The sequence below is a fragment of the Sorex fumeus genome, unplaced genomic scaffold (assembly GCF_029834395.1).
Source record: "Sorex fumeus unplaced genomic scaffold, SorFum_2.1 ptg000098l, whole genome shotgun sequence".
Lineage (NCBI taxonomy): Eukaryota > Metazoa > Chordata > Mammalia > Eulipotyphla > Soricidae > Sorex > Sorex fumeus.
The window spans coordinates 44145086-44168251 of record NW_026606155.1 but is presented as its reverse complement, the minus strand read 5'-3'; the positions used below and the strand labels follow the sequence as shown (position 1 = coordinate 44168251).

Genomic DNA, 23166 nt, shown 5'->3' with positions numbered 1-23166 from the left:
GTAAGAGTCTATGTTTACTGTGGTTTTCATACTCTTAATATCATCATTATGATTCAAAGACTATTCACAGTAAATTTTTGCTTCAATTTAATTCTAGACAATAAACCCAATCTTGGAACACGTTTATTTTTTTTAAAGCTGTTTAAAATATTTTGCCCTTTGCATTCTCTAAATTATTTTATATTGCAGCTATGTTTCCCAGTCTAACAATACGCTGTTCTTTATCTGCTAAATTTTCCTGTATGAAGTCTAATAAGAAATGAACTGCTTTCTGAGAAACTGTTTTTTTACATTTGTCTTTACATGAGAACTGCTAGATTATCTCATTAGATATTACATTTGTTTAAGGTCTTACCAGTTACTATTCAATATACACGCATTCAGTTTAAAATGATTCAATTAAATGTTCAATATTCACTCATTGTAAACGTCTATTGAGAGACCAGAGCAATAGTACATTGCTATTGGGGGCAGGGATTTGCTCTGCATGCGGTAGACCTGGGTTTTATCCCAGCGCCTCATTTGGTCCCTTGAGCACTGCGGGAGTAGTCCCTGGGTGCAGTCAAAAGTAAGCCCTGAGCATCTCCGGGTATGATGCCCCCTTCCATGCCTGTCACTGTCACTGTCCTCCCGTTGTTCATCAATTTGCTCCAGCGGGCCCAGTAATGTCTCCATCGTGACACTTTTTACTGTGTTTGGCATATTGAATGCCTCACGGGTAGCTTGCCAGGCTTTGCCTTGGGCAAGATACTCTCGGTAGCTTGCCAGGGTCTCCGAGAGGGGCGGAGGAGTTGGACCTGGCTTGGCGGGGCTGGCTGCACGCAAGGCAAACGCCCTACCGCTGGGCTACCGCTCCACTATTGAGGAAAAAGTGTCATCCTCCACTTTCAAATATCTATGCTGTAATCAACTCTGATATTAGTCAATTTTAGTTTTTGAAATTAAATGCTATTAATTTAAAAGGCAGTCCTTGACTTCCGTTTTACAATGTTAAGTCATGAGTTTAAATCTTAAATGCAATATACTTGGAGATCTCTCCTTTATTAGAAATAAGTTTCGAAGGTATTATCAGTGGTGGAGACAAAAATGGCCATTTCTAATACCAAGTCCTAATGTTATGGTTGATACCCCCAAAAGTAAAACCGATGAGACTATTCCAGTTGAGTTTTAGCGATAAGACGAAAACGACTTTCTTCAAACAAGGTGCACAGCCGTACTCTCAACCAGTAATAACCAGCTTTACATATTTATATTTGGATCAAAAGAACTGGGTAATTTTAAGGCTGCTTTTGTCAGCATAATTGTGATATGAGGCATTCTTACTCAAGACTCCTACTTTTCCTTCCTTTCTGTAATAGAGAGCCCTGCGGGGCGTTACTGACACCCATGGTCTATCTAGGGTCACCTGGTCAGCACTGCAAAGGGGACCTAGGAGGGTGGAAGCCCTGGGGATTGGGCCAGATGAACCCTAGCTGGGGGCCAGGGCGCCGTTTCCAGCCCATCAGAGCGGCAGAGAGAGCCTATGAACTCCATGAGGCAAGGAAACCTCCTTCCCTAGCTTCCACTCGAGGTACCATAAAAAAAACACCTCTCGGCTGGGTGCTCTGCATCACCCGCCTCGGGCGGCCACGGGGAGCCGGCAGGTGGTATTTGACGTGTCTCAGGCACTGAGACCACAGGGAAGAGCGCTCGGTCTACAGAATAGGAGCGGGACGCTCTCGCTACAGGGGCAGTGTCCTCTCCGTCCAGGCTCTGAGCCGCGAGCGCGCCGCGTCCCAAAACGGGTGGGCAGGCGGGTACGGGACTGTGGGGAGCGAGAGGAACGAGGAATCACGAGGCCTCTTCCGTGGGCACCGCCCCATCTCTCTGGGGCCACCGCCCTCAAAGAAGATGCTCCGGCTGAAAAATTCCCGGAGTCAGACCACTGGGCCCGGGCGCCACAGGGGTGGAGTAGAGCTCGTGCCGAGCCAGGGCGGGGACTCAGGGAGGATCATTGATACCAGAGGGGAGAGCTGAGAGTGTCATCTCTCACTTCTGCCTTCGTCACCCCGAAAAAGGCTTAACACATGACGGTGGTCCACCTCGCCAAGTCACTTTTCGGCTGAAGGCCTTCCTCTCAGGCGACTCTGGAGGGTGACTCCTCTACTTTCTTGAGCCCCTCTCACTTAAGGCACCCCCGGTCGGACACTTGGTTGAGTCTAAGGCGGGACCGCCGGGAGCTACACGTGCGGCGCGGAGCCCGGAGTTCGGCTCCAGCGACTCGGCCGCCTCCCTCGCCAATTAGGGGCGGAGTCTGCGATGCGGGGCGGAGCCTCGAGGGCGGGGCGAGCCTCCGGGTGGGGGGTGAGCAGGGCGGAGTCTCGGGGAAGGAGAGGAGCCTTAGGGGCGGAGAGGGGCGGGGCAAGTCTCCGGGGCGGGGCGGAGTCTCCGGGGGCGGGGCGAGAGGCGTGGGAGGGAGGCGGGGCGAGCCCGGGGCGCTCGTCTGGCTTCCCCGACCCGCGGGCTGAGAAGAGTGGGGCAGCCAGCGCGCCGGCAGGAAGGGGCTTGGAGCTAACTCGAAACCGACGCTTGCTGCTCCGGACTTTTCTCCGAGGTAAGAGCAGGAACCCGGAGCCTGAGAGGTGGGGTAGGTTGTGGGGGAGCCACTCAGCCCGCCCCCCTTAGCCCGGCCTCCGCGCACCCTGCTCTCCCCTTGTGCCCCCTGCCGGCCGGGCGGCGGCGGGGCGGCTGGTTGGGGTTTGGGGACGATTGCTGCAAGTCGAGAGCCCCGGCCAACGCAGTGTCCCTGGGCTCCGCGTCTTTCTTCGCTTTCTTCTCGCTCGCTTGCCTTGGCGTCGGGCATCGGGCGGGAAGGTGGCCGCTCTCCGCCAAGTGAGAGCTCGCCCACGCCGGGGGCGGCAACCCGGGGCCCCCAGGGCAGCCGTGTTGGATCGCCGGGGAGGCGCGGAGCCCCGGGGCCGCGTCGCTGGTGGGAGAAGGGCCGGTCGGCGGTGCGGACCGCGTCCCCCGGGACTCGGAAGTCCGCGGTGGGTAGCTCCCGGGTGCCTATGTGGGGCTGGAAGGGCGCCTGGGTGTTAGCGCCCGGTCGCTGTGCCCGGGCCACGCTGCGGACCAAGCCTTTGCGTCCTGCTCTGCGCGGACCTGTGCCCGCCTGTTGTGCGCACGCCGGGACCCGGCAGCGGGGCTGCGGGGAGAGAACCCGATCGAAAGCCTCGTACCCATGATCCTTGAAAAGTGCCCAGTTCCCGGGAGTCCGGGGAGCCCGCCGTTGAGTTGGGAGCCAAGCTAAACCCGAAGGGGGCCTCGGTGGGATGCGAGTGGGGGGCGCGGCCTGCAGAATTGGGGGCTCTTGGAGAGCTTGCGGCGCGCAGGCCCGGGGCCGGGCAGAGAGGACCACCAGCCCCTCCTCGAGGAGGGCCAGAAACTGTCAGGTAAGGACAGCCAAGGGCCGCCGAGCGACATCCACGACCATTCTAAGCACCGCCAGTCCCGGGACGGCTGGACCCACGGATGGGGGCGTTTTCTTACGGCACGAAAACATGGAAAGCTGTCAAAATAAGCATATTTTAAAGTCGAAATGAAAGCTGGCAGGGTTTTCAGGCCGTGCCGTTGTGTATCTCATGTCCAAAGAAATACTGGCTCTTTGACGCCCCTTTTCGTCTTTATTTTTTAAAAGCAAAAATCGGTTGTGCCAGTATTGAGCTGTGTGTGCTTTACTCAGTCTAGGAGGAAAAACTTCAGAAGGCGTCCTAGGATTGCTTTTTTGATTTCAAGCCTGTGTCCTCCAGTTTTTGTATTTTTCCTTTTGACTGTTCAGAAAGTCTCTTTTGCAGGAGTTTTCTGTGTAGGATTCCTCTCTGCTTCTCAGGGACCCGGCGGCATTTATTGATTTTTTTTTTATAAGCATCAATTTACATTTAGTTTGTGCACTAAGTCCTCTCCTGTTACCACAGGGTGTAGTTTAGGGATTAGAAAATGCTGTTGGAGAAAGTTGCTAGTGGCTTCATTTTCCAAGAATGTAAGTCATTTCCTTTCTGTGATTTCAGGGAGTTGATATTTCACAGCATCAGAACTTTGTGGGGAGAAAATTCCCTCAGTACATCTGTCATTTATAAAAATCATTTTTAAGTTTTTGGATTTTTTCTTCTTGGATCAGCACATACATTTGGGCTGAGCAACGTGAAACACTGAGGGCATTTTTCAGAATCGACAGCATCAGGAGACTATGGTAGAAAGTAATTTTTAAGACCCACGGAGACCTACAAACAGCCTGCAGGATGGGAGTGGGGGAGGGGAGACTAGAAGAGAGGCCGGAAAACAGATGCACTGCTGTTGCCCCTTTGTAGTATAGAACTTCTAACACTTCATCCTTTTTCCTTGGGTGTGGTTTTGAGAAATAAAAGTTTAGTGTGGAAAAAAAATTTAAATGATGCACAATATGAGAGGACTGACATTTGAATTCTCTTTCATATGTTTGTAAACCCATTAGATTTATATATCATATTAAAATGAACCTTGGGAATTATTAGATGAGGAGGGTCCCCTTAGGGGATATCTACTATCAGGTTATCTGTGGAGTATCTTCTCCAGAAAGCAGCGGGCCTGTAATATGAACTCCCTCCCCTCACCCTCACTCCCCAATTGCTTCTAAGAATGCCTGAGCTCTGCCTAACACTTTACAGTGCTCAAAACATTTTCAGGAACAAGAATTTTTCTCGATTTACTCCCTTCCAGTTGGTGGAGAATTAATAGGGCAGATTACCAGCTATATACACACACTTTGAACTTGAAGATTTTAAGATGTTCCTAGCTCTGAAGGAAGATAATACTGCAGGCCAGAATGAAGACGGTTGCTTTTAAAAGCAAAATGTCTTTGTGTTAGATAATAATGTTTAGCTACAAGTTCTTCAGAAACTAATACTCAGTTCTTAAAAGCTGAAGGGAGTAGGGTGCAGTGTTTTAGAACTCTTCGAGTTTCAGGGCTTTGCTTCCACTTTTAGCTAAGTTTTAGCTAAGCTTTTTGGCCTTCAGAACTTATGACATTATTGTCTTTTGTAGCAGATGCTTGAAATGCAAGTTTCAAACCAAAATTGTTTCGAAGTGAACTGTCAGGTTCTGATTTTAGTGCAAATCAGTTCTGTCTCACAATCAACTTTTTTGATAGAAAAATTCCTTATAGTTTTTCACTTGGAGGCTGCACATTTTGATTTCTAAGGCTGTGGGCTTGAAAGAAAACAAAACCTGCAAACAATTATTTTATTACATGAAAGCCAGTACCAAGCAAAGATTAATTCAGTCCAGATGCAAAAATGTATGTGCATTTAAGATTTGGATGATCTCAACAAGCTTTCCCTTTTGTTGGTGAGAGGCTTGCCTGGATCCCACATGGCATTCACAAATTATCCCTAAAATGCTTTTTCTGAGCTCAGAGCAAAGTATCAAGCACCTTCTCTAAAGTCATTTTAATATTGTTTCAAGCATTCCAGATAAAATGTTGTCAGCATTTCAGTAGAGATGAGTTTTCTTTCTACTTATTAATACAGATCCATCAAGCTCTGGGAGGCCGTGTCTTTCACAGGTGGGAAAAGCAGAGATACTCAGAATTGTCTGTAGCCTTATAGGCAAAGTACGGATACATTGGCTTTCATTTATGCAATTTTAATTCTTGAAAGAAAGTTTCAAGTGTGTTCACAGTCTTCAGTAGAATCCTGCTGTAACAACAGTTTGTAGTTTCTGATGCAGTAATTGGTCCTTGTATGATGATCCCCTATTCTCCTCACTCAGTAAGAAACAACAAACAACTCACAAGAAAAAGCCAGTATTTTAACAACCTGTACTCAGAATAGCAGAGGCATAAAGAGTGTATATTACACACTTCAAGTTATATCTTTTTAGGAAGTCTTTGTGTAATTATATAATTACACATTTTGTGAGTTTGTTACATTGTGATTTCACATAAAATTTCACATTAGTGGGAGAACTAATAAAGATTTAGTGGAAAGAATTTTAAGTGGTGAAATTTTAGTTAAAATGTATCTTTCTTAAAATCCAAACAGGAAAAGTGGTATTGTAGGCTTCTGCATCTGAACTTTGATACAGGGAGTAGTTAAGAGGGCTTTTGAGTTCCACATTATACTGAAGGAGAGGCTTTGGGGGCCTATAAAAATAAGTAGGAACAAGTTAAAGGGATAATTTGAAAGAGGAAGTAGAATACTATAAGTTGAATTCCATGGCAGTCTAAAAGAATGAGTATTTAAAAATAAGACTGAAGTAGAGAGATTTTTGTGTCTAAACAGGGAAATTAAGGAGAAACATCTTGGGAGCTGAAAAAATTAGAATTATGATGCGCTTTCAGGTTTGTAGACAGTATGAAATAAATAGGGTGCTAAGTGTTACTTATCCTGGAACTCTTGCCTGTGTTCATTTTGAATCACTAGTTTGGAATTAAAATAATGTTAGGAAAATGGTTGCTTGTTACACTGGCCCCCTTTCCTCTTTAAGCCACTTCCTATTTCAGAGACCCATACATATTTTGTCAGAGCTGTAATGATTCTAGAAATACTTAAGTCCCTCAGCATTTGGGGGAGCTACTGTCTGCCTCCCATACTGTGACCTGTGCTCTGTAGCATTAATGGCTGACATTTTCATACAGTTTGAATAAAAACAAGCAAGCTGTGCCTCCAATTACCTGTCGTGTATGATTTAGTGGTGTAGTTACTGTTGATGCCAAGTTTTGTATCGCTTTTTATATGTTTCAAATGGAGCATTAATGTCGTGTTGATCAAAGAAGGATTCTGAACATTGAAAGGGGGAAAAAGTCACTGATAGACTACTGACTGTGTTACTTCTGGAGAAAAATGTGGTACTGAAACAGATTTATAGAACTAAATTCAGGCCAGAGAAGGCAATATGTATTGGTACTTCTTGGGAGTTGTCTAGTAGAGCAGAGGTTTTCATACCTGCAAGCCTATGTAATAGGAGAACTATTTAAAAAACATTGTTTACAATCAGAATATTTGCACATTAGCATTTATTATAGTGCAACTGTTTGATCTCCTTATATAGTATGTTAAGTAGCAACAACTTTTTTGTGGTCTGGTAGGAAATTTCTGCAGGGCAGTAGTCATTAATGTGATCATTGGGATCATTCTGACCAAAGGTGTCGGTTTGGAAGTATTGAAATTTCATCATACTGGGATATTTTCTAATACAGCGTTTGTGCATATACATTCTATAACTCTGAACCTAATGTTTTACTGGCATATGAAAACAGAATGGAACATGTTATATTAACTTATATCCATAGTTTTGTGTGAAAAAGGAAATCATAAAGGCCAAGCAATTCTGGATGAATGTTTCAGGAAATTAATAAGGGTCCTCATATAGCTTCTCCAAATTCTTTGTTCAGTTCACATGAAATGGAATGTAATTTTCATCCCACAGGTAGGAATGCATGTGCTATTCAATCTCTGCAAGAATATGTGTTTTGTTTGTGTGTGTGATGGAGGGAGCGGAGGAAAGGGTGTAGCTGGTGACATTTCCCTATGGCTTTATTTCTTTGGAATTTGTTGACTTCATATAATCTGGGAAAGGTAAGAAGTATATAGCAGAAATTCATCATATATCTTGGCAACTAACATCAAAATCAAGGAACAGACTATTAACATCTCCCCAACCGACTCCCCTTTGCAAGCATCTCGTTGCTGTCATAATCCTAGCCTTTGGGTAGCTCTATTTGACTTTCCTACCTTTTGGTTAACTTTAACCTGTTTTTACTTGGCATATCATGCATCAAATATGTGTTCTTTGTCATGTCTTCTTCGGCTCAATATGGTGTCTGTCCAGTTTGATGCAGATGACAGTACTTATTTTTCTCTTGTTTTTTTGTAGCCATTATATATGGCTTATTTATTCATTTTGGTGGTTTTGGGCATTATAATAGGGCTTTTCTGTGATTTAAGAAAAAAAAAAAGAATAGCACTTTGGAATTGGGAGTATAACCTAAAGAATAAAAGAAATTCTTCAGAGAAATGAGAGCAAACAGGGTGGTGTCATGAAAACACTCAAAGCCTGCTCCATTTTCATATTCTTAGTATACTGAGAATAAACTTAGTGGATATTGCCAGATTTCACTTGGGAACTGGGAAGCGGAAGGGGACCCTGGATGACCGCTAACCCCGTCCTTTTTTAAAGCTGGAGGGAACAGGTCTCATAAGGTCGAGTGACTCATAGCTAATAGCAACAGTAAGAGAAGCTGCTGCTGCCTCCCCATCTCCTGTCGTGTTCCCCTAAGTGGACTCTGCCAAAGTCCAGGTTGTTAGTAGTAGTAGTCTAGGCTACAGATGGGGACCCTGGGGGCGGGGGGGGGGGGGCAAGCTTTCTGTTTGTTCACGTAAAGATGGTAGAGTTCCCCTGGAGGGCACTGAGGAATTTATTTTCTCCTGTTTTTCTCTATCTTCTAAGGCCCTACTGTAGTGAGACTTTGGGTTGTAAGTGCCAAGTAGGTAATATCTTAATGTTCCTCCTCATTCATTGTTACTGATCCACAAATGATCTAAGAGGAGCCCTCATTTCAAAGGACTGCTTTCTAAATATTTTCACAGTAGTTCTTTCTTAAAAGATTTTTTTCTTCTTCCCGTTATTATCCCTCCTGTGCTTCTCCATACTTTCCTCCTCCCCTTTCCCCCATCTCTCAAGTTACCATTTCCTAAATACCCCCAAAACATCTCTACTTAAAACAGTGAACTCTGGATGCTAATATCTGGCATTGCCTGTGAAGTACTTACTGTAAAGCACATATTTTTGAGAAAGCAAATAGATTAAACAAAATACTTGCAAAGGAATACTATTGATTTAAATATTTCCTTCCATATTTCTCTAAAGAGAAAGAGGATGTGCTCATGGTTCAAGAAAAGGTTCAGAATTGCAGGTTAGCATCTATAAGAAGGTAGAGGGGGAACAGTAGAACAACAGGATACTTATAAATACAGCTTGTAATAGCAGAAACATGTATGTGTAATATTAGAAAATTAAGAAAAAAGTAGGGCTAAAACTCTAACACGCTGCTCACCAGAAGAGAATAGCATTCTATGTTGTGGAGACAAAGAGGAAATAAGGTATAATGGCGATAGGGACTTTGAGATTAGTCACCTGAGATCCAAATCTAAACTCTACTGTTTTTTTTTTAATTTTCTTTTCTTTTTTTTTTTTTTTTGCTTTTTGGGTCACACCGGGTGATGCTCAGGGGTTACTCCTGGCTCATGCACTCAGGAGTTGCTCCTGGCGGTGCTCGGGGGACCACATGGGATGCTGGGAATCGAACCTGTGTCGGCCATGTTGGCTGCGTGCAAGGCAAACGCCCTACCCGCTGTGCTATCGCTCCTGCCCCGAAACTCTACTGTTTTTAATATGGAACATTGGGAAACTTGCTTAACTCACTTACCATCTTTTTTTCTCATCTGTAAAATGGTGATAGTTATAGAACTTAGTCCTGTACCAAGTCCCTACCCAGCTGGGGAGTTTCATTCTACTTTCCAATAACATTTTTTCTTTCCCCACCACAAAAAAAAAGAAAAATGATGGTAAAAGTAACTCTCCCACAGGTTGTTTTGCTTATTAAATGGAACAGTACATACAAAACAGCTGTTTTTTTAGTCTGACATATAATGAACAGTTGAGCAGTGGTAGAAGACAAAAATAATGTATTGAAGGATTTATAATTTTCTTAGAATTACTTAAGCCTTTATAAGTAATTCAGGGTCTTTTTAAGTATGTTGTCTTTTGATGGCATTAAAATCAAGCAGCCACGAGAAAGGGACCCTCCTTCACTGCTGGTGGGAATGCCAACTGGTTCAGCCCTTTTGGAAAACAGTATGGAATATTTTCAGAAAATTAGAAATTGAGCTCCCATTTGACCCAGCAGTACCACTCCTGGGAATATATCCCAGAGAGGCAAAAAAAGTGCAGTCGAAGTGACATCTGCACTTGTTTGTTCATTGCAGCACTCTTTACAATAGCTAGAATATGGAAAAAACCTGAGTGCCCGAGAACAGATGACTGGTTAAAGAAACTTTGGTACATTTACACAATGGAGTACTATGTGGCTGTTAGAAAAGACCAAGTCATGAAATTTACATACAAGTGATACTGCATGGAAAGTATCATGTTAAGCGAAATGACCCCAAAGAAAGGGATAGACATAGAAAGATTGCATTCATCTGGGGAACATAAAGTAAAAAAATAGAAGACTAACACCCAAGAATGGCTGAGATTAGTACCAGGAATTTTACTCCGTGGCTTGGAGGCCAACCACACATGCTAGGGGCAAAGGGAGCTCAGATAGAGAAGAGAGCACCAAATAAAGGGGGTTGGGAGGATCCTCCCAGGATGGGAGAAGCATGCTGAAAGTAGACTATAGACCAAACATGATTGCCACTCAATGCCTCTTTTGCAAACCACAACACCCAAAAGGAGAGAGAGAACAAAAGGGAATACCCTGCCACAGAGGCAGAGTGGGATGGGGGGGGGGTTGGGGGGTGGGAGGGATACAGGGATCTGTGGTGGTGGGAAATGGGCACTGGTGGAGGGATGGGTATTTGATCATTGTATAATTGAAACCCAAGCACAAAAATTTGTAAGTCTACAACTGTAACTCATGGTGTCTCACTAATAAAAATTAAAAAAAAATCAAGCAGCCAAGCCTACTCTTTATCAGTTACAAATACTGGGCAGTCTACTTTGCTAAGAACAATTGACCCATCCTGCTGATCACTCACTAATTGATCAAGTTATTTTTTCTAATTTTCTTCCAATAGACTCAAATCTTCTGCCTGCCAGATTATTGGTTTTTTTTTCCCAGATACCAAAAAATTAATCTGTAGATTAAAAAAAAAACCACTTGGCCTGGAGAGATAATTACAGGGATTTAGACATCTGCCTTGCATGTGGCTGACTGTAGTTCATTCCTTGGCATGGTAAATCGACCATTGAGCACAGCCAGGAGTGATCCCTGGACACAGAGCCAGGAGTCAGCCTTGAATATCCCAGAACATGCCTCCCACAAAAACATCATGTTTGTGATGAATATTATATGGTTAAATGTGAAGTATACTCGTGACCTGAGTCTTGCTCATGTGTCCTATAGATTTCCTGGCATCTTAGAAAGCCACTCTTATTGGCATAAGGCAAGTCTCCCATTGTTTGTTGGTCCCAGCCCCATCCCCACCTATGGCCTATAGAATGTGGGTCAGCCCTTTTCTGATACAGGGCCCAAAGTTAAGATTTGAAAAAAAAAAAGCATTCAAAGAAAATTAATAGTCTGAAAGTTTCAAAGGAGTTTTTAAGAAAAACAAACTTAAGCTCATTAGAAAGATACATTTACATCTAAAGAGCATAATTACAAGGTTGGTCAGAATAGGTGCAGAATCTCCAGAATAATCATGATGTGTTATTCTGATATGTTCTTTCATAGGGGGACCTACCCGGGCTAAACCTACACTGTTAAGTATGTAGATCTTACATTTGGTAAATCTATTTCTCTGAAAATGCTCACTGGGCTCATTTACCAAAAGGTTTTGTTATTAAGAATATATTTTTTTATTTTCACTCCCCCTGCCCCCCCTTTCTTTTCCCTTTTGTTGTTGCAGTGACTGGAGCTCACACACATTTGCGTTACTTCTCAGAGGTTGCATGCATACTTGAGCTCATCCCCTTGATTGTGGTGTTCAGTGATGCATACTTTGTTGAGGCACTGACTGGGACTCTGACCCATCAGGTATAAAGCAGGTGTTTTACCCTGAAAAGCAGGTTTTATTTCTTTATGAACATTTTTGGATTTTTTGTGCTGAATTCTTTGTATACATTCTGTCAATTTCATGTTTATTTATGGGTACAAAGTATATGTGTGTGAAAAGTCATTAGATGTGTCCATTTCAATGCTAAATGGATTCCTGGTTTTAATGATCACAATTGGTGATGATTAAAATTAGTTGGTTCTTAACTTCCCTGGGTCTGCTGAATTTGTGTTGAGACATGAGATTGGGCTGGGATTTTTCTCTCCTTTAAGTACAGAGAGGCTATTCTACTTGCCACAGAAGTGTTCAGGAGCTGGTCAGAGTTGCAGAAACTACAAGAAAGTTGTGACACTGGAAATTGGTCTATATTTAAATTCACCCAGTGTAATGTATGCCTGATGTGTTCCAGGCACTGCTCTAGACCCCTGAAATATAGGCCTGGAAGTTAAATTAAGAACAAAGCCCTGCCTTTATGGATCTTTTATTGCATTGGCAGGCAAGTGGTAAACGTAGCAGAGGATATTTTATATTTTGGAAGATGGTAAGTATCTCTGAAAGAGGAGAAGTGGACAGTGGTAAGGGGCATGAGGAGATGGAGGACAAAGGGGCAACATCTCCAGTTTGCAGCCTTGTGGTATTTAGATTGTCCTGGAGTGGTGGCCTGAAGAAGAGATTAGCCTGCAGAGATGTGGGGGATGGTCCCAGCTGGAGAACCAGGAAGATCTTGTGGGTAAGCCTAGTGTGTTCCAGGAATACTACGTTTGCATAATGCACCTGATAAGGTCAAATAGAGAGCATCAGCCTGTCGCTGACTTTGAATTGGAGTGAAATGTGGAGCCCTTGGAAGAGAACACTACAAGAGTGAAGTGACTTGACTTGTATTTTGACTGGCTTCTGTGCTGAGAATTTTTTAAAACAAGGGTGGTCAAGGATGAATTCAGGTATACAAGTTATTGCAACTGTTGACAATAATCCAATTGAGAGATGCCAGTAACAGTGAAGGGTGATGAGAAATAAGCAAGATTTATTTTGTTGTAGAACCAATTGGATTTCCTGGCCAACTGAGGAGTATGAGAAAGAGATCAGAATTAGGATAACACCAAGGCTTTTTACATAATTATGGAGCTGCTGTAAACTGAGATGGGGATCTGATAAAGGGTTTGGCTTGAGAAAGAGAAGTAGGAGCTGTTTTAAACATGTTTGTCTTCAAGTAGAGAAGTTGACGAAGTTGTTGGATATGTGAATATGGAGGTAAGGAAGAGGTTCAGGTTAGAGACACAAACGTGAACCCTTGCAACAGATTTTGGATGAGTTCACTTGTGGAACATGTGTAGACAGAGAAAGTAGTCCATGGATCAAGTTTGGGTCACCTTAGTATTTATAGTTTGTAAACAGAAGGACATAGTTTAAGCCAAAGGAATTATGAGCATGCTTCCAACATAGTGAACCTAAGTGCCATTATTGGAGATAGTGTTCATTGTAATGAGCCCCATCACGGTAAAAAGTGAAAAAAAAAAAAGCTCAGTTTTCTGTTTTTGATACTTTTACTATTTTGATGCCACGAATTAAAAGCGGGGCCTCCTGCATGTGAAGCGTGCCCTCTCCTGCTGAGCTTCAATCACAGCTCTGAGAACTGAGTCATTTTTCAAACTGTTGAGGGATCTGGGCTGATCCTGAGGTGCTTCATCCCCTAGGGGCTGAATTAAGAAGACAGAGAAAGAGAAGTCAGATGAATAGGAGGGAAGGGAGAAGAATTTCCCCCCAGTGAAGCAACTGTCTGGGAGGAGAGAGTCTTCCTGTGGTGCATGAAGTTGCTGAGAGGTCAAGTAAGATGAGGACAGAATTGTTCATGAGATTTAGCAACCTGTTGAGGACTTTGATAAGAGCTATTTAGTGAAGGGTGGGGCCAAAAACCTGTTAGGAGTGGGTGGACTGGAGAAATAGAAAAGCACTGGGGGGTGGGGAGGGTGGGACTCAATTTCTGCTCAGTTTCTTGTCAGTGTTCTGTATTAGAGATGAGTATATTTTAATTATGTCTGAAAGAGTTGAGGGCAGAACACTGAGGGTCTTCTTCACACTTGAAACAGCTAATAGGAGCCTTTAGCTTCCCCTTTGTTATTATTTGGAGCCATAGCACAGCAGGAAGGGCGTTTGCCTTGCAGGCTGCCGACCCAGGTTCCATTCCTCTGTCCCTTGCTCGGAGAGCCCAGCAAGCTACCTAGAGTATCTTGCCCACACGGCAAAGCCTGGCAAGCTCCCCGTGACATGTTCAATATGCCAAAAACAGTAACAACAAGTCTCAAAATTTGCTGTGAGACGTTACTGGTACCCGCTCGAGAAAATTGATGAACAACGGAAGGACAGTGCTACAGTGCGTGTTATTATTTGGACAATTTGGGGGAGTACATTGTAGTCTGTTTATTTCAGAATTGTGTGTGTGTGGGGGGGTGGGGTGGGAAATGAATGGGAAATGGACTGGGGCACATTTTCATATAAGAGCCTGGGTTCTGTTACTAGCACCATATGGGCCCCCAGAGCTGGGAGTGTTCCCTTGGCACCAACAGATATGACCAGGGAGGGAAAAAAGCACCAGCTAAAGCAAAATAGAAAAATATATACTAGTGCCTTCTTCCCTTCCTTTCTCTCCCCTCCCCTCCCCTCCCATCCTCTCCTCTCCCCTCCTCTCCCCTCCTCTCCCCTGGGGGTCAAACCCAGGGACTCACACATGCAACACAAGTGCACTAGCATTGAGCTTTTAGCCTCCGTCCCTCCCCCCACCCCCACCCCCACCTTATTACTGTTTCTTCTCTCTCTCTCTCTCTCTCTCTTTCTCTCTCTCTCTCTCTCTCGTTTTGTTTTTTGCTTTTCGGGTCACACCCAGGGATGCACAGCGTTCACTTCTGGCTCATGCACTCAGGAATCACTCCTGAGTGCTCGGGGGACCAGTGGGATGCTGGGGATTGAACCTGTGTCACCCGCATGCAAGGCAAATGCCCTACGCGTTGTACTATCACTCCGGCCCTCTTTTTTCTTTATTAAATTTCTTTTGCATAAAAACTATATCCAGGAGTCCCTGTGATTTTTGTGTTAAAATTGTTTGGGGCCAGAGATTTAGTACAGGGTTTAGTTAAAGGCACTTACCTCACATGTGACTGACTTGGGTTAGAATCCTTAGCACCCTGAGCACTGCCAGGAATCACAAATCACCCCAGAGCATTGCCAGGTGTGGCCTAACCCCTCTTGTTTTTCTTCTAGGAAAGACACATTCTTTAATTTAACCCATTAATCTTTTCAAAGGCTCTAACAGAGCCCTAAGTGAGACTTGTTTGTTAAACCTCCCTTCCCCCTGCCCCAAAGCTGGTAGACTTGAGTTGGCAGGCCCATACACCATAGTGCCCCTCTGCCTGAACTCACCGTTCACAGCTCAAGGGTTCCCAAGAACCAGAGCAAATTTAAAAATAGGAGCACTGCTTTCTTAATGTTACTTTTCTACTTTGTTGGTTTCATTGTAAATGTTATTCCCAAGCATGTGATTATGCAATTTTCATACTTCTGTGTTTTATATCATAATTATGCACCAAGAATTTTCTCTTCTGGGAATTAGCTTTGAATTATAATGCTAACTTTCTGTAATGCTATCATCAAAACGAATCAACAAGTCTCTGATACTAATTATTGTTTCTTTCTCTAAGCTTATTAAAATGTTAACACGTAGGCCTTTAATGCTTAAATACTGTTTTTGGATAGTTAAAAGCTTACAGTGATTGGTAGAATTAAAACTTCGTTACATGTGCTTGAGTGTTGTTTGGTAATAAAAGAAAGTATAGTGATGGTTTCTAGAAAGTTGTTAATTATGGGAAAATGCTAGGAAGGGCAAGGAGTGTTCATTTGCAGTAGATTATGGTGTATGTTTTTTGAGAAGTGGAGCTCCAATGATTATAAGTGTGTCTAGTGGGCTGTGGTGTATACACATAATGTCAGCATTCTCTTCGGTACTATTCTGTCAACACTGTTTTATTAGTATCGTTTTAAATGTTTTTTCAGCTGCGACTTTTAAGTCACTCTACAGTTGGTTAAGTGAACATAATTGGCTCATAACAGAAATACTCAGACAAAGCCAGTGCAAAATAATTTGGCAGTGCTGCGTGTTTTACATGGTAAATACTGGAGCGTGCAGAGGTATATATAACCCTAAGCAAAAGTGGAAATATAAATGTTGTCTCTTATGTCAGTGACTACAGGGTGAGGTCCAGGTCCTTTAGCACCGTGCTCAGCATGCCTGACCAGAGTGGCAAGCTTGTGGCCTACCAGGAAGGTGGATTGCAACTGCATTTTAATTTGTAGCACAGAGTGAAAATATATATATATATACACACACAAACAAACAAACTGCCCTCCTGGTTCATCGATTTTGCTGAAGTGTGCCCAATAATGTCTCCATTTTGAGACTTGTTACCGTGTTTGGCATATTGAATACGTCATGGGTAGCTTGCTGGAATGATAGCACAGCGGTAGGGCGTTTGCCTTGCGTGCAGCCAGCCTGGCCGAGCCGGGTTCGATTCCTCCACCCCTCTTGGAGAGCCTGGCAAGCTACCCAGAATATTCAATATGTCAAATACAGTAACAAGTCTCACAATGGAGACGTTACTGGGCCCACTCGAGCAAATCGATGAACAACGGGAGGACAGCGTACAGCGTACTTATGGGTAGCTTGCCAGGCTTTGACGTGCGCGCGCGGGCGAGATACTCTTGGTAGCTTGCTGGGCTCTCCGAGGGGGTGGAAGAATCGAATCCGGCTTGGCAGGGCTGGCTGTGTGCAAGGCAAACGCCCCACCACTGTGCTATCACTCTAGCCCTCATACACTATGTCACTGTCACTGTCTTCCTGTTGTTCATCGATTTGCTCGAGCGGGCCCAGTAACGTCTCCATTGGAGACTTTTGTTGTTACTGTGTTTGGCATATCGACTACATCACGGGTAGCTTGCCAGGCTCTGCCGTGCGGGCGAGATACTCTCGGTAGCTTGCCGGGCTCTCCGAGAGGAACGGAGGAATCGAACTCGGGCCGGCCATAATATATATATATATATATATATATATATATGTTTTTATTTATTTATTTTGGTGTGTGGATCACATCTTGTTATTCTCAGGTATCACTCTTGGTTCAGCACTCAGGAATTACTTCTGATGGTCCTTAGGGGACCATATGGATTCTGGTGATCAAACCCAGATTGGCCACATATAAGGCAGGCACTCTCCCCACTGTTCTATCTTTCCAGCCCTGGCAATATTTTAAATCTTTATATTGAAAAGAATCAAATACTGCTCTGGCTTCTGAGAAAACGAAAACCCTGCAATGACCTTTTGGATGGTGTAATAGTTTCCCTTTTATTTATTTTTTCATTTTATTTATTTAAAAACATTTTTTTAAATGAATCACTGTGAGATACAATTACAGACTTACAAACTTTCATGATTACGTTTCAATGATCGAGTACCCATCCTTCCACCAGTGCCCATTCTCCACCACCAATGTTCCCAGTATCCCTCCCCCCCAGCCCCACCCCATTTCTCACCGCCCCCCCCCCACCCCCCCCTCGCCTCTGTGGCAGGCACATTCCCTTTAACTCTCTCTCCTTTTGGGTGTTATGGTTTGCGATACAGGTATTAAGTGGCCATCATGTTTGGTCTGTAGTCTACTTTCAGCATGCATCTCCCATCCCAAGCGAGCCCTCCAAGCATCCTTTACTTGGTGGCCCTTATCTATCTCAGCTGCCTTTCCCTCCAGCATGTGAGGCTGGTTTCCAGGCTTTGGAGGAAACTTCCTTGTCCGTATTGTTTTCCAATAAGGCTGAACTAGTCGACATTCCCACCAACAGTGAAGGAGAGTCCCTGTCTCCCCACATCCACGCCAACACCGGTTGCCTTTGTTCTTTTGGATGTATGTGGTGTGCAGTGATATCTTATTGTTGTTTTGATCTGCATCTCCCTGATGACTAGTGATGAACAGCATTTTTTCATGTGTTTTTTGGCCATTCAGATTTCTTCTTTGAGAATATTTCTGTTCATTTTATCGCCCCATTTTCTGATGGGGTTGGATGTTTTCTTCTTGTAGAATTCAGCCAGTGCCTTGTATATCCTTGATATCAGCCCCTTATTGGATGGGTATTGGGTGAATATCCTTTCCCATTCTGTAGACTGTCTTTGTATTCTGGTCACTGGTTTCTTTTGAGGTGTACAGAAGCTTCTTAGTTTAAGATAGTCCCATTTGTTTATCTCTGTTTCCACTTGCTTGGTGAATCTTCCTCTTTGAAGATACCTTTAGCTTCAATGTTGTGGAGGGTTTTGCTGACCTATTCTTCAATGTGCCTTATGGATTCTGGTCTAATGTTGAGGTCTTTGATCCATTTTAATCTGACTTTTGTGCATGGTGTTAGGTAGAGGTCTGCACCTCTTTTTTTGCATGTAGCTGTCCAACTTTGCCCGCACAATTTGTTAAAGAGGCTTTCCTTGCTCCACTTCACATTTCTTGCTTTCATACAAAGATTAGATGATCATATATTTGAGGGTGTGTGTAAGGATATTCAACCCTGTTCCATTGTATCTATCTATCTTTGTTCCAATAGCATGCTGTTTTAATTATTACTGCTTTGTAGTAGAGTTTGAGGTTGGGGAAGGTGATGTCTCCCAACTTTTTTTCCCTAATACTTGCTTTAGCTATTCATGGGGGCTTGTTGTTCCATATAAATTTCAGGAGTGTTTGATCAATTTCTTTGAAGAATGTCATGGTTATCCTTGTAGGGATATCATTGAATCTATATAATGCTTTGGGGAATATTAATTTTTCATTTTCATAAAGTTGTTCATCGTAATTGATTACATTCTTCAATATTTGAACACCAGTCTCACCACCATTACACCTTCTCTCTAACAGTATTTCTAATTTTCTCACCACCACTCAAGCCTGCCCTACAGGCAGATGCTAAAAATAATTTATTTTGTATTGCTTATTTTGAATATTTTCTAGTTTCTTTCAGTAACTTCTCTTTTCTTTTTACTTCCTTTGTATGTGGTGCTGGGGATTGGATCCAGGATCTCACACTTAAAGGCAAATCACTAATGCTGAGGTCCTTAGGTGCTTGAGGGCAATAGTCATATCTTTTTGTTATTGTTGTTTTGGAACTGTACTCAGCAGTGCCTGGGAACTACTCCTGCCCTGGGCTCAGGAATCACTGTCAGTAGTGCTAAGGAGACTATGCGGTGTTGGGGACAGGACCCCAGCCTCACACATAAACACTGCAAAGCAGGCTCTCAGCCAAGTGAGCTGTCTCTCTGGCCCATGGTCATATCTTAACATTTACCAGAGTTCAGCAATTTTATTTTAGATCTACTAAACTATTGCTTAGATTCAGCTTCTGGTAGCTGGTAGTCTGTGATTACAATGATGCTGTAGAAGAATTAGAAAATAGCAAAATTTATTATCAAGCATCTATATATGATCTACTTCAAACGAAGCTTTAATTTACTATGTCTTTATTTCCATAGCTTTATAGTAGCATTTATATATCTGTTTCAGTGTAGTTAACTAAATACTTCCTTTATTGCCAGTTTTCTGATTTTGTTATGTAGTTGCACGAAATTTCCAAATCATGGGGCATTATATATTTTATTTTAGGTATATTTTTTTCTAATGGTTGATACTACATTAGATGTCTTACTTTTTCCTTCTTTTGACTATGGAGACACAGAACTTGACAGACATTACAACACGTGCCCGCTAAAGTTTTTACATTTTAATTGGAAAAGGCTTTCAATCAGTTTTACTAAGAAGTAGGACTGCTCTGGGTCTAGTCTTACAGAAGAGTTCTCTTGTTTGGGGCTGGGAGTAAAGCACAACTGAATTCTGAACTCCTTAACTTGATCGTAATTCTTTGGCAGTTTATAAAATATTCTAAACGTATACATTTGTATGTAGGAACAAATAAGTTATTTCTTCTACAAAGTATAGTTCTCTTCTAAAGAATTTACCATTATTGATTTGAAACGATTATACATACCTGGGTCCAATAGCCAGGATATGGAAACAATCTGAATGCTTAATGCCAACAGGAAAATAGATAAAGAAACTGATTATCTATTTCTATATCTATATCTTTCTATATATCTCCGATACGCACATATAGACAATAAAATTATATGTAACTTCTTTAAGAAAAGGTGTAATTTCTGTAGTTTGTTACAACTTAGTTGGAACTGGAACTCATCATGTGAAGTGAAATAAGTCACAGAGAAAAGGACAAGTGCTGTGTGATCTCATTTATCTGTAGTATACAGAGAAACACAAGAAGGGAATAGAATGTATCCAACAGTAGCAAAGCCCTTGGATTACAAAACTGAGATTACCAAACTCTGTGTGTATTGTGGTGGGGTAGGAAGTATGAGGGAAGAGGCGAATTGAAGTACATCAGGACACTGGTTGGAACATATTGAGCACATGGGGGAGGGCAGTAACTTTATACATCAAAACCATAAACGTTAATCCTGTTGTAATCATTAAAACTAGAGTAAGCCAGCACCACATGTGGTCCCCACCAGAAGTGGTCCCTGAGCACGGAGCCAGGAGTAAGCCCTGAGCACTGATGGGTCTAGTTTCCCCCTCCCCATTTTTTTCTTTTAATGGAGCGATAGCACAGCGGGTAGGGCGTTCGCCTTACAAGCGGCCAACATGGCCGACCCGAGTTCGATTCCTCCGCCCCTCTCGGAGAGCCCGGCAAGCTACCGAGAGTATTTGATATGCCAGACACAGTAACAACAAAGTCTCCAATGGAGACGTTACTGGGCCCGCTCGAGCAAATCGACGATCAACGGGAGGGCCTTTACCTTACCTTACCTTATGGAAAGAATAAATCTGTAGCCATTGCATTCATGACACAGGATTGTAATTTGTCTTTCTAGAGTTATTATTTTCTGTTTAGTACCCAAGTTGAACTCTTTAACCATTTTCATTAAGGTTCTGGGATTTATGATGTTGTTACTTAAACTTATGACAGATACATCGTTCGAGCATCATACCCATCATCAGAGTCCTGTTTTATCCTCCAGTGTCCCCCTCAAACCACCATCCCATAAACTCAGTTCTATAGACAAAATCTTCAAGTAGAACTCTGTTTAATTAAGTAAACAAAGACAAAATAGAAACAGGGTTAGAATTTTCAGAGATAACTAACTTGTGAAACAACTTTTACTTATGACTCTCTAGTTATTTCAAAGATATTTTCAATAAGGAATTTTCTGGTGACTTCCAAAATTAGGATATAGAGGGATGCAGAGATATGTGAGGGTAAAGATGCTTGCCTTGCTGGCAGTCAACCTTGGTGTGATCCCCACTACCACATATGAGTTTCCAGGCATTACATATGGTCCCCTGGGCACAGCCAGAACTGATCCCTGAATACAGAGCCAGGGATAAGCCCTGATCACTACCAAATATGATCCTCCTTCCTTAAAAAAATCAGAATATAAAAAGTAAATATTTCCTCAGGAGCAACTAATAAATTATACCTTTATTTTATATTTCTTAAACCCACGTCTGGAGAATATTAGTAATTTCAACAGTGTGCTATTGGGGTGAAGTAATGTAGTGTCATAAAAATCCTCAACGGCTAAGTTAGTAACATATGGGAGCCAAAAAAATAGAGTGGAATTTTGTGTGGTTGCACCTATTTTTTTTTCACAACAGTCAGAAATGTTTTAAGTATTATTTTTCCTGAAGAAAATAGAATTCTATAGTTAACTGATTCCATCTAAATATAGTGGTATAGTTAATTTTTTGCATAGTTTTGTGTCACACTGAAATAAAGATCAGCTGCGGTGGCGCAGTTTCGGAAGTCTCTGTTAAGGAACATGGTTATTTATAATTATAGAAGGAGATTTGAGGGAAATTAACATATTTAGAAAAGTTTTACTTCAAATAAATTCAAGATTTCCAAATAAGATTTTTCAGGGGCATAAAGGAAATCACATCAGGAAAAAATGTTTTAAGACATGTCAAGTGGCATGTAAAGTTTGAATCCCAAATCTTTCAAAAGTAATCTTTTTAAAAGTAAATTTCAAATCTTTTAAATATCCAGTATGCTGTGCCTCATTGATTGAGTCCATGTTTCCCTCCCTCCGTCCTTCCCTCCTTCTATCCCTTCCTCCATACCTGGTAATATGTGGAGGCTGTTTCTCCTAGTGGTGTTCAAGGAGCCATTGGTGCTGGCGATTAAGCCCTGGCCTCCACATGCATTGCTTGTGCGCTCACCCTTCATACAGTTTCCACAACCCCCCACCATGTTCTGTTGAACTCTGCACAAAAGTTTGTTGAATCTATGTTTCATAATTTATTTACAATTACTAGTATCAAGGAAAGTGTGAAGATAAAATTTTCATGAATGTAAGTTGTATAGTAAAACTTAGCAAGAAAGCCCAAAAAGTCCCTTCAATTTATAATATGAAAGAAAATCTTTTAAATCTTTTAGAATTGTGTCTCTGACTGTTAAGGTTTTCTGAAATGTGTAAACAATAAGCAGTTTATCTGAAATGTGTAAACAATAAGCAGTTTACTGTAGATACAAGGTCTAAATTACTGCAACTGTTTTGCATCGATGATTTACTTAACTGCACTCTCAGTTGCCAAGGGGATGGGAAAGAGCATGCATTTTGTGTGGGGACTTGGATAAGTTAGTTAGTTGTGAGCTGAATTCCATCTTCTGGTACTTGTGCGATGATCAGGCATGTTGGAATGATGCTTCCTCTCAGTGACCTTTTTTCTGGTGTTGCTATTGTCTGAGTTGTGGAGGCAAGTTGCATCTTCCCAGGTAGATAATTTGCTATTTGCAGACAAGGTGCTACATTTTATAAGATGAGCGAAGTGTCGCAGATGGAAACCTCCAGCAAGTCAGGGAGTCTTTTATTTGGTTCACACAAACAGAAAAGATAACATGTTCATGAAAATTCACTTGCCTGCCTTCCAGGTTGGAAATATAAGTATAATATGACTCTTCTATACTAACGGTGGTATCAGTTCATCCTGTTACCATTAAAATATATACATTTTGTTGCTTAAATTTTCAAAATACCATTTTGAGTTTTAAAAACAATTTCCAGTAGACTTTAGCAAAATTAATTATTTGTGATTTTTTTCAGTGCAGAGAAGCAAGAGCTCTTGAAAAGGCTTAGTTGGGGGTTTCTTCCCAGTCTGCATAAGAATAGTATTTCTTGTTTCTTCATGCCATGAGTTTTCTGTGAGCATAGTGTATATACTGTGCACATTTTTCTCTGCATTTCTTTGGGGTTGACAATGGTCCAAGCCCTGGAAACACCTCGTTAACT

At 42.4% G+C, this 23166-nt stretch overlaps 2 protein-coding genes across 2 annotated transcripts in view; one reads left to right on the top strand and one right to left on the bottom strand.

Annotated features, from left to right (window-relative positions):
• Positions 1-2161: 2161 nt before the first annotated feature.
• LOC130041622 (basic proline-rich protein-like) overlaps positions 2162-23166 on the bottom strand; it is a 40527-nt gene continuing 19522 nt past the window's right edge. The window contains exon 2 of the mRNA XM_056133901.1: positions 2162-3424. Coding sequence (XP_055989876.1) covers positions 2162-3424 — 1263 coding nt within the window. The remainder of the gene's footprint in view (positions 3425-23166) is intronic.
• Positions 2569-23166, top strand: part of FRMD6 (FERM domain containing 6) — an 82107-nt gene continuing 61509 nt past the window's right edge. Inside the window, exon 1 of the mRNA XM_056133664.1 lies at positions 2569-2593. The gene's annotated coding sequence lies outside the window, so the exon portion shown is untranslated. The remainder of the gene's footprint in view (positions 2594-23166) is intronic.